Source organism: Grus americana, chromosome 4 (assembly GCF_028858705.1).
Source record: "Grus americana isolate bGruAme1 chromosome 4, bGruAme1.mat, whole genome shotgun sequence".
Classification (NCBI taxonomy): Eukaryota; Metazoa; Chordata; class Aves; order Gruiformes; family Gruidae; genus Grus; species Grus americana.
Genome location: NC_072855.1, coordinates 78990466 through 79005680, shown reverse-complemented (window position 1 = coordinate 79005680; position 15215 = coordinate 78990466). Strand labels below are relative to the sequence as shown.

The window sequence follows — 15215 nt, the reverse complement described above, 5'->3', positions numbered from 1 at the left end:
ATTACTCCATTAATTTTACACAACTCATACATGAGAATTTCCTTTGCGTTGGCCGTTCCTTCTCTCGTAGTGTATAAGGAAATCATCTAATGCATGTGAAACTTCAGCAGAGTGAGTTTGAGGAGAGCTTCAGAACAAGTTGCATTCATTTTTGCCTTCCTGAATTGCAGCCATAGAATCACGATGACAAATGTGTTGTGCCCAGTTGCTTCAATAACTCTACATTAAGGAGATATAAATGTTTTGGGGTTGTGTTCTTGGGGTTTGTTTTAGTGCTTTAATCTTCATGCCTCTTCTGTTTTCAGGTCACTCTAACATTAAAGCTTTTCTTAGTCACGGAGGTTTGAACAGCATTTTTGAAACCATGTACCATGGTGTCCCGGTGGTGGGGATTCCCCTTTTTGGAGACCATTATGATACTATGACTCGTGTGCAGGCCAAAGGCATGGGAATACTGTTGAACTGGAAGACTGTCACCGAGAGCGAATTGTATGAAGCCCTAGTAAAAGTTATTAATGATCCCAGGTATGGAATGAGCGATTGTTTCTTGCTTTTATTTTAAGTTGTGGTTATGAGATAAATATCCATATACAGAACCTTTGTGCAAGGGAAGAAACCCGGCATATTGGGATTTATTTGTGTGCAAGTCTTTGGTTGTCCCGTTTCACAAGACTACCCAAGTGATCAGGTTTCTGTGCAGATGCTAAGCTTGTTGCTCAGCATACCAAAACTCAATTGTCTCATTTGCTTTTTGCCACAGTTGCCATGTGAAGGGCAGCAAGGTTATAGAAACAAACCTGTCCTGACTTACTCCTTGTTGCAGACCTGTGTCTCTTTCGTGTGTCTTGATTACTCTGTATTTAGCAGTCTGACTGTTGTGCTGCCTAAGGGGCCTGGAGCAAAATACAGCTATATGGTTGTAGGGTGGCGTGTTTGGGTTGTAGCTAAAAATATGAATGTAGTCAAAAAGAGGGATGCTGTTCTGAAGTCCTGTGATTTCATTTAAAAAAAATCAAAATTATTTTCCTGTTCTGGACAGAAATTATATTCCTGCCCCTAAGAGAGGTATTAGTGTTTATCTCAATGACAAAATCCTAACAAATTATTATGAATATGAGGACCCCAGTCTCTTCTCTGTAATTTTGTTACTCAGGTGGAGTAAGAAAGAGCCCATGAACTGGGTTTTGTAACTCTAATTCCAGCAACTGAATTTGCTCAGGGGTATTGAAGTGCGAGGAGAGAGTCACTTTACAAGTTTGATCCCAAATCTGTTTTGAACATCTGTGATGTTCAGACTATCTCCAGATAAAAAATAATGACGTATTAGCTGGTGGTTTATCATGTCGGACTAACCGTAGTTTTGGGGTGCGGTGCTGACAGCACGTCTTGTTTTCACGGGAGCAAAATCTTTTTGCAGCTCTTGCCTTGGGAAAGGAGAAACCTGTCAGGAGCAAGCAGCAGAACCGCAGCAAAGGGCAATGTCACTAAAGAGATCTCAATAACATCAGTTGCATCACCTTTCCCTTGTGCAATTATCCTTAGTAGAAAGGCAAGTCCTGCATAAATAACCTGTTGGCCCTGCAGCTGCGAGGAGTGGGGAGAGAAGCAATTTGACATGATCTACTGCTGAGGATGGCAGCCTATTGAGAAAAAATAAAAAGTTTGAGCCTGAACTCTGGACCCAAGTGGAAATAGTCTATTGTGCAATCAGGATGGAGTTTTTTGCTTTGTTTTGTGTTTCTCTAGTAATTCAGTTACACAATAACATAAAAGTGAGTGGTGTGTTAGGGTATGTTGCCGCTTTACAGTGGGAAGGGCAAATGTGTCTCACTCAATAGGAGTCATTTTGGATTAGATAAGATTTGCCTCTGGCAGCAGGTCAGCTTGGCGCTCCGTAGTTTTGCTGGAGGGTGGATTTCTGCCTTGAGTCAGACACTGGTCTGTCTGCTTTTCTAGTCTTTTTTCATCAATGAGCAGTACAGGCTGATTTAAAGACACATTATCTGCCGCGTCTAGCCCTCTGTATGCTGGTGGTTGCGAGAGTCCCGCGGTAACACGCTGTTTGATCTGAAGAGGCTTAAGCATATTTACCTGTTTGCAGGCTTACATTGCTCAGAGCGCTGATGATGACTTTTCCTTTCTTCCCTTTTCTTTTTCTTCCCCGCAGCTACCGACAGCGGGCCCAGAGGCTGTCTGAGATTCACAAAGACCAACCCGGTCATCCTGTTAACCGGACTGTATACTGGATTAATTACATCCTCCGTCACAACGGAGCCCAACATCTACGTGCCGCTGTTTACAGCATCTCTTTATATCAGTATTTCTTACTGGATATTGCCTTTGTTGTACTAGTGGGTGCTGCCTTACTTTATTATAGTTTGGCCAGGATAACAAAATTTATCCACAAACAAAGCAAACATCTTTGGTCAAATGATGAACATAGCGCTGTTAATGGACATTACCAGAATGGGATACCAAATGGCAAGTATAGAAGAAATGGCCACATTAAGCATGAAAAAAAGGTGAAATGAGCCAAGTGCCCCTTGTAAAGTAGTAATGAATCAGATCAGTAATTGAATTTTATCGCTGTAACTTAGTCTAACAACTACTTAAAACCTCAATAAGCAGTTCTAACACTCCCCTTCAGTATATAATATTATGTCACAAAATTCTATGGAACTAAGAAAAGTCTTTAAAAAAAAAAAGCACAACCTAAAATGGAAAATATTTTATTCTTAATACTGATGCAGAGAGGTTATTTTGGCACTGAAGTTTTTAGAAGCCTTAATTCTCTGAAGTTATACAGTGATCGTATTTATGAATTTTCAGTTTTTAAAAGCTGAATGTGTGTGTCCCAAATGAGGAAAGGTTTCTTTTAATTTGCAGAGTTTTTTCCTTTTTTATTATTTTAATATATCCATCTTTTAGCTGAAACTTTAGTGCTAGCTCCATGTTTCCTTTGTTGAAGGTTCATGTTGTATAAGAATGCTGTTCAAAAAAAAAATTTCCCAGTCTTTGCAAGAAATAGCAAGCTGCAGACTGAGAACAGAGACATGAAAAAAACCAAGCAAACTTGAAATGAGCACTGAAGAAAAATGGCGAAAATATGTACTCTTTTACTGATAAGCTGCATGACTCTTCTGCTCACTACCAGTACTTTGGAGAAAAGGGTCTTGAGCAAGTTACAATATATCTTAATTTTTAAGTTAGGCAAAATTTTATTTGTTGCCTTTCTCTGCACATGTAAGTTATGCCATGAAAATATTAGGGAGTTCTATTTCAGTTTAAAATGTGGCTGTGTGGGAAGTAGATTTGCATAATTAAGAAAAATAAATGAAACCACCACCAACAAACAAAATGTAGCCCTGTGCTTAACGCAGAAGGCTTTGTAATGGCCCAGAGCTGTGCAGAATCAAACCGCTATTTGGGGTTTGTTTAAAAAAAAAAAAAAGCAACAACCACCCCTTGTTCCCCAAAGTTGAATGTCTTTCCTATTAATTCTCATTAAGTTCTTTCTAAATCGCAGTGTTGTAGATGTTCTCTTTCAATGGTTGTATCTGGAAAAAATATTACCTTCTATTAGTCTGGGCCACGCAATCCATGTTTCGCATAGTTGCCAATACCACTTCTCCGATGTGGGATGGGAGGCTGCTCTCCGGGTGGGTGACCAGCCTTCCTTCCGAGGTCCGACGGGACGCGTGGGGTGAAGCCTGGCCACCCGAGCGCGAGGTTTGCGGAGGCGGTCGTGTCCCCCTTCCCCTGCTACGGCCCCTCTCTGCAACAATCTCTTTCAATCATTGTCGCCGACGTGGGACGCTGGCGGTGGTGCGTGCCGAGGGCGGGGATGCAGGGCGCTGGGCGTAAAATCATAACTGCCCTGCGGAACCAGAGTTGGCAACTATGAGTTTATTTCTGTGTCATTCTGTTTACTTGGAATTTGCACTACACATGTTGTGAGTGTATGCTTTATTTATTTGTAGTTTGAAATCCCATGCCTGAAGGAGAAAGGAAAGAAACCCATTTACCTAGTGTTGTTCACTAACATGGGAAGAGTTGTGATGATTACAGGATGCTGAGATCATCTTCATACACAGTGATGCAATATTTCACTATCATTCCATCAGGAGCCTCTATCCTATAGCAATAAATAACAGTACAGTTATGTTTCTAATATACAGTACAGCTTCTTGTACTGCTTTCTGAATACTTGAAGAAAATGGTATTATAAATAAGCCTATTAGCTATACCTTTTTACAATCTTGCAGTTCCTGGCAACTAAAGGAGCACACAGAGGCGATGAATGGTGGGATGGTGATAAGACTTCGAGTGTATGAATGACTTGGTTTAAATGGTTTTTTTTGGCATTGAAGAAGGTACAAAAGCACTGACCGGATGATTAAGCATAATTTAATCTCCACTGTGATAAAACTTAAGCAATAAACATGGATTTAATAGAGAAATTCTGTTGTGGGAAGCATATTTTTATTCAAACGAACGCTGTTTATTTTAAAGTACGCAGTGTGTGTGAGTGTATATAAATGGATGCTGATTAGGATACACAAATTCTTTCTTCTCATTATACACTGTGGTGCATGATACCTACTTGAAATCAAAAATAATGTTTTGTGAATGTATATCCATTGCCTGTAGGAGCATTGAATCAATTGAAAGATGGAATGCTTAACCTGATTTTAAGGCAGTTAATTTTTTTAAAGTTCCTGGTAAAGTGCGGGTTTTTTCTGTATGCGGCGTTATACCTGTTTTCTAAGAAAACAAAACCGAAAGCTTTTTGGCAGTCATGTTAGATGAGATGAGTTTTGAATAGTCTCTTTAAATATGAATGTGCTTCAGGTCTGTTGCAAAACCAGGAAGTTGCTGCATTATTGTATTACTAAACTTTTAGATGGGTCTGATCCACCTAGAGAAATATCTGTGGTGTTCAAAGTTACTTTCCGTAAGTTCAGATATGATCTGATACTGTGGTTATTTTTCATTTCAGCTCCCTGCAGTATCACGGGAACCTTTATTAAATGAAATAGGTGGGTAATGGTGTGGGGGAACACTTCCACAAGACACATCTGACAGGAGGAGGGTAAAACCGCTGCAAACCCAGTCACCTCTTAGCTGTTCCGGGGGCGGGCGGGCGTGCAGAAGTCCCTCGACAGCACAGCACGGTAACCTGCAGCCCTCGTGGCTTTCTAAACAGGCTTTGCTGCTCTCAAATATCTGTGTGTGAGGAAAAACCAGTAATTGGAGCAACCGAGAAACTATTTGGTGGGCAATGCTAGCAGACAAGAAATAGCCGCAATAAGATGTATAGAGGACAGGTGCCACTTGCGTAGAGATTTTCCAAGAAGCTTGAGACACTTGGGCGTTTGCCATAAATCTTGGTACTCTGCTTTGTGATTTTCTTAGAATAGCTCAAGGAGTCGAGAAGAAAGCAGCCATAAAAACAAGGCAATTTAATTATCACCTACAGAAATAGGTTCTGGAGATGGTTATCAAGTATTCAGAGTTTAAGGAAATCAATGAATGTGCTAGCAGTTTTTTCTTACTCCCCAGGATTTGAATACTATTCTGTGTTAATCTTTTTGATGTTCTTGAAAGATAGCACTTTTTATGAAGCTGATTGTGTTCTGATTTTATTCTATGACATGGTAAGTATGCAGTGTTTGCTGTAGTTAGCCTGATCTGTACACCTGTAGTGAAGAGGCACAATTAAAATACTAGTGTGTGCATACATTTAAGCAAAACTTAGCCCTGTCATTTCCAGGGTGCTAAATTTTCCCCCTTAATTTGTGTGGGTACCTACAAGTGGGTTTATTTGCCTGTGAAATCTAAAAACGTGTGCATCTGTATTCGTAAGAAACAGAAGGTGGCTGTTTGATTCCTTCTGAAGCTAAGCCGTGTTTCATATGCTTGGGTGATTTCTAAGACAACATCAGTACTTTTAATCAATTTTGGGGTTTTTGATGTCTTGACATGACTCCTGTCTTCCTTGCTGTACAATACTAGGGATGGCTAGTGACCAGCAAATGAGGCGTGATTATTCTTTCAAGTGACATAATTTTCAGCATTAAAGATACTGTACTCTTTCCTGCAATGAGATCACATAACACGTTCCTTTGAGATGTGTTTCTGTTTTGGAGGCTGGGGGAAACGTGTGTTTAAAGATGGGATATAACAAATCCAATATTATACAAGAAACTGCCCGTATTGTTTTCGCTTGTGTATTGGTATAAACAGTGGCAATGCTTGCAAAAGAGTGGGCTGTTGTGCTATGAAATACTTTCATTTCTGGTTCCCTGGGATGGTAATACTCTCATCTCAAAAAAGAAGGCAACACCTCTTAGGAGAAGGTTCAGTTGCGTATATATGAGAGAAGAGTCTCTGAAGTCTTGTTGCTGCTCTTTATGTTAAAGGTGTAGGTGTGCTACAGAACAAAGGTGAAAGCAGCCCTATTGCCCTCAACAGCCTTGGGGGCTTTTTAGCAGATCCTGATTAGGATGAAGGTCTCATGAGGATGAAGAGGAATTTTCCTTGGAAATTTCGTGTTTGCCTTCTGTGAATTGTTTTATTACAGAGCTGTAAAGAAAACCAAATAATACATTTATTTTCTTATTCTGGTCCAGCAGCACTGGTAGGAGAGAGGTGGCTCTAGTCAGGAAAATCATAACTCCTTTTCATTTGGATAATTATAACATTTTACTCAGAATGCAGAAATTCCTTTAGTTGAAGGTGTTTTTAAAAGACATATTTAAAAAACACATGTGTAACTCCAGACTGCATACTGAATCACAGTACAAAGTCTGAGGCTTTAATCACCTGTTTGATCAATACTGTTTATTATGCATTGAACAGAAGACAGTCTTAAAAGAAACAGGATTAATCTGCCAAGACAGCCTTCTGCTATTGTTTGGTAAATACTGCAGACCAGTTGATGCTTATTTATCCTAAGGAAAATTGTATCTTTCAGTAGTACAAAACTGATTTATCTAGGGTTGTGGGTGTATGTGGTCTTTTAAACAAACAACAACCAATGCTAAATTTTATTTTATTGTAAAATAGCAAAAAAGGGAGCATGTCATGTGTCTCTGTCTTGCTCTTCTCAGTTACTCTGTAATGAAACAAAAATTGGTTAGAAAAGATTGTATTTCACATAGGTTGAGGGGATGGAAGCTTAAATAATAGGAAAATTTCAAAGTATTTGCTGGAAGTTACTAGTGTCTTCACGAGTTCCTTGTGGCCAAGGATACATTAGGTTTATATTATTTAAGCATTATATAGGAGGTAGAAAAACGGAGAGATGAGGAATACCAAAACTTTCTTGGGATGTCATTGTGAGCCAATTCAGGAATTCTTCCGTAGAAGAACAGTGCTGTACGCTTCAGCATGAATTGGGGAAATCCGCATTGAAGGATCTCTTGAGTAAAGTGTGTCAGATTGGTGTTCGAACCACAAACAGCAGCCTTCAATGAGATTAGAAGTGCTGTTGTGAAAGTACTGGTCTATGAAAAATACAGACAAAAGCATCAGCTTACAAACAGAGTATAATTGCGCTGTGTGGAGCATTAATTGGCTTTTTAATGTTAGTGTGATTATATGTTAATGAAATAATTGTATGCCTAGGTGCAAGAACTGAGGCTGATGAGGAGTGATTACTAAAGCAAGAAACAATATAGGCTGTAATTTTTGTGGATGAGCACGAAGGCTTTTGGCAGTCAAATAGTCTAATGCACACCCCGTGGTATTTTTAAACCAGATGTTTTTCACACCTCTACCCGGGTGCTCGGGGCCCTCTTCTATCTAATGCCTGGTTTACGAGGCCATAGTCAACTTGTCATAAAATGAGTGTTGATGTAGCGTCTTCATCTTGCTGTTAAGACTTGTCCAATTCTTTCATTGAAGATGTCCTGCTGTCTATTGAGTCTGCTGCGTAACTGCCACCTTAATTCTTAACGATTTGCCTCAAACTCTGTGTTGGGTATCTCTTACTTCTACAGGATGTGGTCAACATTCAGCAGTCAAAAGCATTGACTGACTGCCCAGTCCTTGTTCCCAGGGTTACTTCATCCCACCCTATGCACAAACAACTAAAAACCCCCTCTTATTAAGGGTCTGCCTTCTTCAGGGCAATTCTTTAGAGCAGGTTTTGGAGACCTTTGATAACAGTGCTTGATAGAGAAGAAATAATTTTGGATGCTCGTCTATAACAAGGGCTTTGCATAAGGGTACTCAAACACCAGTTCACATATGCAGATGCTTGATCATCGGCTTTGGCAAGCTTAGATTCTCTTGTAGATACACAGTTCAGAGTGGCTTTTTTGTGTTGCTTCTTGTAGTTTTAGTGAATGTTACTAAACCAGTTTTAAATGTTAAAATATCTATACAGACAAACCCTTGGGAGCAAATGTCCCAGCTATGCTGCAGCCGTAGTCACAGGCGTGGGATTCCTGTTGACTTTCTTTTTTCCTGTTCTGGATAGGGAGAGAGAACTGTGTCAAAATTCGCTATACATTCAGGTGGCTTCAAATCTTCATAGAGACATTTTTATTCCAAACTAAGAGACTGGAATACATCTTGCAATTGGTACGTCTGTTCCAATAGTGATGACACAGGAATCGGAGCTACTCTGGTGTGCGTCCATTCTTGTCTTGCTTGTGATTGATTACTGCATGACGAACAAATTTTATCAGTTTTATATCATTCCTTATCTGAGTTCCATGGAAAGAAACATTTTACTACACGCCTGCATATTTAAGAATTGTCTAGGATAAACAAAAGGTCAAAATTTTATTATCTATGTTTCTAGTCTTTTTATGAAATAAAATCTTGCCAGATGTTATAAAACTGTGATGTTACTTATAAGGACTTTGAGGACATGTGGCTAAATACATAAATATAGGTAGTTTCCTCCTTCACAGAAAAATCTTTTACCGTGGAAAACAAATCAGTGAAGCTGAGATTAGGAAACCATGGAGGGGTGTGGGTGCAAGTGAAATGTGTCTTTTGAAATCAAGAGGAAGTCCTTGTCCCCTCTGCCTGATACACGTTGCACTGATGGCTGTGCAGTGTTGTAATTAACTTGGGGGAGATACAAGCAGTATTTTATGTATTTGTCTGTGCTGGTGTTACAGGAAAGTGCAGAATTACATCAGTTGTTCAAAACCAGAAGGGGCAAAAGTGATGTAGGAACTGCTGACCCTGCTCTCTAATTTTGGCAGGAAGGTGAAGTAGGGGAGAGGAAACTTTGAGTAAGAGGCTAGTTTGAGATGAGCTGCAAGCAGCCAGTGTAAGAGTGTTCGGCATCCTCTTGGATATCTTAATGCATGTATCAGCCCAGTGCTCAGGGGTTAAACTAGGACAAGATGAGAAGTTTCTCTGGTTCCTTGGGTTTTGGCCACTCTGGACAAGGAGAGGAAAGGAAATGAATTGGCCCAAGGAAAAACGAGAGGGAGAAAAAAAGATGGGTGTTGCACCAGCATGAAGCTGGAATAACCGCTGCCTCAACAGAATTGTAATGTGATGAATCTGATGTAATGAAAGGATCTGAAATAATAGTAGATGAAAGCAAAATTGAGCTTGCCCGTGTGCCTTTCCCAATGAAAAGGAACTCAAAATTAAAGAGCAGTACATTTAAAACTGGCTCATGAAAATAACATACGCAATTAATCTGAGCTGTTGCCATGTGTCCAGCTCTGGAGCCCTCAGCACAGGAAAGATGTGGACCTGTTGGAGCGAGTCCAGAGGAGGCAACAAAAATGCTCAGAGGGCTGGAGCACCTCTCCTAAAGACAGGCTGAGAGAGTTGAGGTTGTTGAGCCTGGAGAAGGGGAAGGCTTGGGGAGACCTTATAGTGGCCTTTTAATACTTAAAGGGTGCTTGTAAGAAAGGTGGGGACAGAGTTCTTAGCACGGTCTGTAGTGACAGGACAAGGGGTAGTGGTTTTAAACTAAGAGGGTAGATTTAGATTAGATGTAAGGAAAAAAATTTTACAATGAGAGTGATGAGATGCTGGCACAGGTTGCCCAGAGAGGTGGTAGATGCCCCCCTCCCTGGAAGCATTCAAGGTCAGGTTGGATGGGGCTCTGAGCAACCTGATGGAGTTGAAGAGGTCCCTGCTCATTGTGATGGGGGTTGACTAGATCTTTAATGGTCCCTTCCAACCCAAACCATTCTATGATTTCATACAAGGCTTCAACCAATAATCAACAATCAGAATGGTTTGGGTTGAAGGGACAACCCTTGATTGTTGCAGATGCCTGAATGTTGCAGATCCATGATGCAAGATTTAATCTCTGGCTGAGGTTAAAAGGTTGCAGACCTTATCTGCTCAAGACGTGAGGAAAGACATAGCTAAGCAGGACTGGGAAGCAAGTTTCCCCTTTGTTACTGCCCAGCTTTGTCCTTTTCTGGTATTGCTTGCTTGGAGAGAAACCACTCGGCTTGGTTTTTAAGTTTCAGTGCTGTGCTGTTGTGTTGGGCTTTAAAGATCATTAATCAGATTTCATGTGGGAAGTTTGGACTAAATATTAAACCCCCATAAAGTGAGGAAAGGGGTGCTGGATCTCCACTTTGGATGTTTCTATAATTTTTTGTTATTTGTATTTCTTACGGGGTGGCTGAAGCTTATATCGTCATTTCCAAAGTTCATTGGGGAAAGACGCACCAAATGCCTCTGGCAGCTTCATAGGAAGAAAATGTTCCCATTCAAAACACAAATAACTTCTTGAAACTAAGCAGATACGCGATAGTCTCAGATACAGGCCTTGAATAAATTCCCTTCCTCAACTCCTGTGAGATTTAGAGTAAGGAAAAAATTTTCAGCTCCAGGAGGCACCCACTGAGAAAACTCGTTATAAAGACAACAAATACACCTAGAAAAAAGAGCTCTATAAGGAATTAAAACATTTGCCTATACTTATTAGAGGTTCTTGTCTTTGTGCTTTGCTTTTCTAGTTTTAACGTTTATGCCTCTCTTTCTATATGTTTCTGTATCTTCCCTTTTTTAGTGCAGCAACCTTTTTCACTAGAGTTTTAGCGTGTATCGTTCTTGTGCGTTTCAAGTGTTGATTTGCCACTCTTTGGCAAAGCCTTTTGGCATTTACCAGCCCTCCTGGTACTGCTTTCCTGGATAAGCTCTTGGTGGTACCATTAACTATGCCAGAAGCTGTCCTGATACCTCCATCCCAATTCTGCTTGTATGGAAAGATTAGGTAGCTCCTGTGTACCCCTTAAATCCTGGCTGGGCTGTGGTGGCTTTCTGGTGGAGGGGGACTGTTGGCCCAGGGAATGTTTCCAAGCTGAGATCTAAGAGCGTAGATTTGGTTGTTTAGTTTCATTACAGATGTCACCTTTCAATGCTGTGAGCCTCGCCTGTGAGCTTCCTGATGAAAGACGTGTTTATTTCCCTCTTCCTTTCTGTTGGTTTTGGCTCTGCGGCTTCTGTCTGACAGTCCAGAAGAAGGCGTGATGTTGGGTCTTTCAGTGACGCTGAAAAAAGCATGAAAACAAGAAGATGCATGAATTAAAAATCTGCATTACTTTACTGGAAAAAGATAAATGTTATAGTGGGGTTTTATTAGATAAAATCACAAAGAACTTGTAGTCTGATCACAGGATACAGCTAAGGCAATGATTTTTGCTGGATCCTATCACTTGTTACTTAAGTGTAAGAGCTTTTTATGTTTTTTTTAAGGCCTCCTTGCCACTGGTCACTGATTCTGCAGTGAACTGCAGCGTATTGCCTCCTCATTTGTGCAGATGCATCTTTTTTGTGGAGCTGCACCATAAACAAAACCAGAGAGAAGATCCAGGTTAAAAATAACCCTGCGGAAATAAAACCTAGGTCATTCCTTGTTTCTTTTTCAGAGCAGCCTTACAAAAGCAGATGGAGCAATGAAGAAGGAATGGGTAAGGAATGACAAGTAATGAGGGGCAGGGACCATATGACTCCGTGCTTTTGCCAAAAAGGTGAACGAATCCACAGCTCTGTGTGGCACTTAGGAGTCCTGAAAGACTTGTCAGCTTCCTTAATTTTTTTTTCTTTGATTTTTGGATGTATTCAGTGGACATAAAAGGAAGAGCACCGCACTGGTGGTCTAGTCCCACCACAGTGGGCTTGGCCAGCAGCCCCTCCAGAACTACTGCTCTTTCATCAGCCTGGAGACCAAAGGTCCCTTATGTGGGAAATGGACCCAAGCATTGTAATCCAGAGGGGAGGATGATCCACCTGGATCACAATCATAGTTCACCCTATCTGCTTTTGCCTGTCAGGAAAGTTATTTGGGTGGATGTAGCCTGTATAACTTGTTGTTCTGCAAGCTATTTTGAAGGGGCTTCAGAGCTGGGGGAGCTGGGACAGGGCAGTGGTGGTGGCAGGAGGCAGCTGAAGCTCCCTAACAAGCCTGTTGTCTCAGGAGCAAGAGGAAAGGCAAGGACTTTCTGCTGGATTGGTCTTCTGGGGGGAAGCCTGTCTCTCGTTTGGGTATAGACCCGAGCAATTTCACCAGGTCTGTTCTTATGGACAACTTCTGGGCAGTCTTGCTTTCCTGAGTGTGGGAAAAGGACTACACTGTTGGGAAAGTTTGATGCTTCTAGTTGTGTAATGTAAGCCAACACATGTCCAGCTGTGTGGCTTCCCATGTTGAGGGCACGCTTTGATAGGTGTGCAATGCTGCTGTTGCTGTAAGAGAAGCCCAGAGATAATTCTTGAGGGGTGAGGGAGGAAAAGCAAGCACGTTGGCCTTCTTTCTCTATTTTTCCATCATGTGGTGTGAGTAACATGTTTGTGAAAGCTCATGGGACCTCAAGGCCAGGGTTGTCCCGCCATGGCACTGGGTGTCTTTCTAGTCTGTCTGCCTTATGGTCCCACTATGTCCTGGAACCCTTTTTCAGATCAATGCTGTGAAATGCCAATGTGGGAAAAAGCATGCGGAGAGGTTACACGTGTGGGAAAGGGGGATAAAGGGTGCTGCCTTCATCTGGTAGGTTGTGAAACGAGGTGTTGAATACCGAACATGCCTTTTGTGCTGCTTGGGTTTTGTGGTTCGATTGCTACAGCGTATGCTTGAGGCTCTGCTTAACAAACTTAAAACCAGTTCAGTAGCTGAGGAAGTGCTTGGCGAAAATCCAGCTCCCCAAGAATAGCTATTAGCAGAGATGCACAAGATGTTATCTTCAGATTTGCTGGAATTACTGGAGGAAGGAGCTGTCGGGAAACGAGCCTTGACATCCTCGGTGAACAGAGGCGGAGGGGGCTGCGTGGTCCAGGGGCAATGGTTGGGGAGTTACGGTATCTCAGGTATTTACGGGAGTTGAGGTTGCTGAGGTCTCAAAGCTCTTCTGCAGAGCTCAGCCTGCAAGATAGTTGCTTTTAAAGCTGAAGAAGTCACGTCTGACCAGCTGTTTGGGGTCAAGATTGCCATGTCTTGCACAACTGCTGCATGTCGCCTGCATGACGTCTGCATGGTGCTCTTTGCTCTAGGCATTGCCAACACCCTTGATCTGGGGGTGGTGTGATGACCATGGGTCTGTCCTGTCCCTCTGCGCAGCTCAGGCCGGGACGAGCCACAGGAGAAGTTGGGCTATCCCTGGCCACGAGAGCACCTGAGGTAGGAGCTGGCTGTGAACTTGCAACCGAGCATTTTGTGAAAGGGGAAAAAGCAAATTTGTTGACACTGAAGGCATCAATTTTGGGAAAGGAGAGGCCAGTTCCTGGCTTGTTCAGTTTAGCCCAAAGACAAAGGCTCGGAGGGGCTAAGATTATACAGCAGCATAACAGAAGAAAGGATGTGGGAGGGTGTTTTAGCCAAAGAATGATGTCATGACAAAACCAGACGGGCAGAAGTTGTCCAGGAGAATATTTAGGCTGGTAATTTTCTGATTTTTATCATGCAGGTCCAGAAAGGTCTTTTAAATAGAGTTATGGGAGGAAAATGCTTCCTGGTTTCACCCTGGAGCTTGATAAACTTGCAGCCTGCACCTTCTGCCACGCACATGGATTGAAACAACTCTTTCTGCTTCTTGATTTCTAGGCATTCCTGGATTTGGAAATAAGTTGGCAGAAAGTTTTCAGTGCTGAAACAGGCTGTTCCCATCTGCAGAACCTTTGCTTGTCTCTGCTATCTGTTTCAAAGGACAGCTTTCCTCAGAAATGCATGCTATTTTGCTTTAAAAAGACATTTTAAAAGGCCTAAACAAAACATACTGATCAGCCCGAGGCGATGTTTTTCTTTGAACTCCCAGTTTGTGGCATTTTTTGAGATTTGTTCTTTATTAGAAATAAGCTGCTTTTTTTTTTTAGAGGAGAAGGAACAACAAACGTGTGTGCGCATCCGCATCCCTGTGCGTGTCTGCATCCCTGTCCTCTGTGGGGCGGCTGGAAGCACCAGCATCCCGCGGGGGCTTTCCTCGCAGCAGGACTGCTTTCCCCGCAGGCAGCCTGTTAGAAACCCGCAGCTTTTTCCCCCCTCCATCCCTCTGTTCCCGCAAACCCACACCCCCCCCCCCGCCCCGTACCGCCGGCCGTGGCCGGGGCTGCGCTGCCACCTGGCGTCGCGGTCGCGGGAGGGAGCCGGGAAGGGGGGGGTCCCCATGTTCCGGGTACTCCTTAGGAAAAGTGCTTTTTCTTCTGCCTCTCCCGGCAATATTAACCTAACCCCCCCCCCCAAACAAACAAATAACCCCCCAAAAACACAACGAAAAAAAATGGAAGCAGAATGAAATTGTTACATCTCCCTGAGAGCTGGACCTGCCTCATTTGGAGGAGGTTATTAGACATTGTTGTTTTCTTTAATATTATGATTAGTTTGTTGGGATTTGAGCCCTTCTGCAGTATGCTATCCCTTTCCTGATCCCCACAGTTTGCCTAAGGTCCTAGACCCTTCACAAACATCCTGGCTGCCTCCCTGCCTCTCCCAGCCACAGACGGAGGTGCCACAGGTTTTAGGGGGGTCCAAACTTGGGGTCTCTGTGGGGTCTGCTTCAGTTCTGCTGTCAACAGATGTAACGTCCCTGCGGTTGGTGTAAGGGGCAGTGCTTCATCCTCCTGCTTTGGGCCACTAATGTCTTCTAGAGAGTCGATATGCTTCTGGAAATGTACATAAAATGAAATATGGACAATGCAAATCATATCTGTAAGTAATAAAGTGGAGCCCCCCATGTCCATGTGTTACCTTTCTACCAAAGGATCGCTGCGGTACAGGAGATTTGCTT

General features: G+C 42.3%; 1 protein-coding gene across 5 annotated transcripts in view; it reads left to right on the top strand.

Annotated features, from left to right (window-relative positions):
• UGT8 (UDP glycosyltransferase 8) overlaps positions 1-4454 on the top strand; it is a 44703-nt gene extending 40249 nt beyond the window's left edge. For all 5 annotated transcript variants that reach the window (XM_054825453.1, XM_054825455.1, XM_054825456.1 and 2 more), the window contains exons 5-6: positions 306-525; positions 2168-4454. In XM_054825453.1, the coding sequence (XP_054681428.1) occupies positions 306-525; positions 2168-2531 (584 nt within the window). In that variant the 3' untranslated portion in view covers positions 2532-4454. The remainder of the gene's footprint in view (positions 1-305; positions 526-2167) is intronic.
• The last annotated feature ends 10761 nt before the right edge of the window (positions 4455-15215 follow it).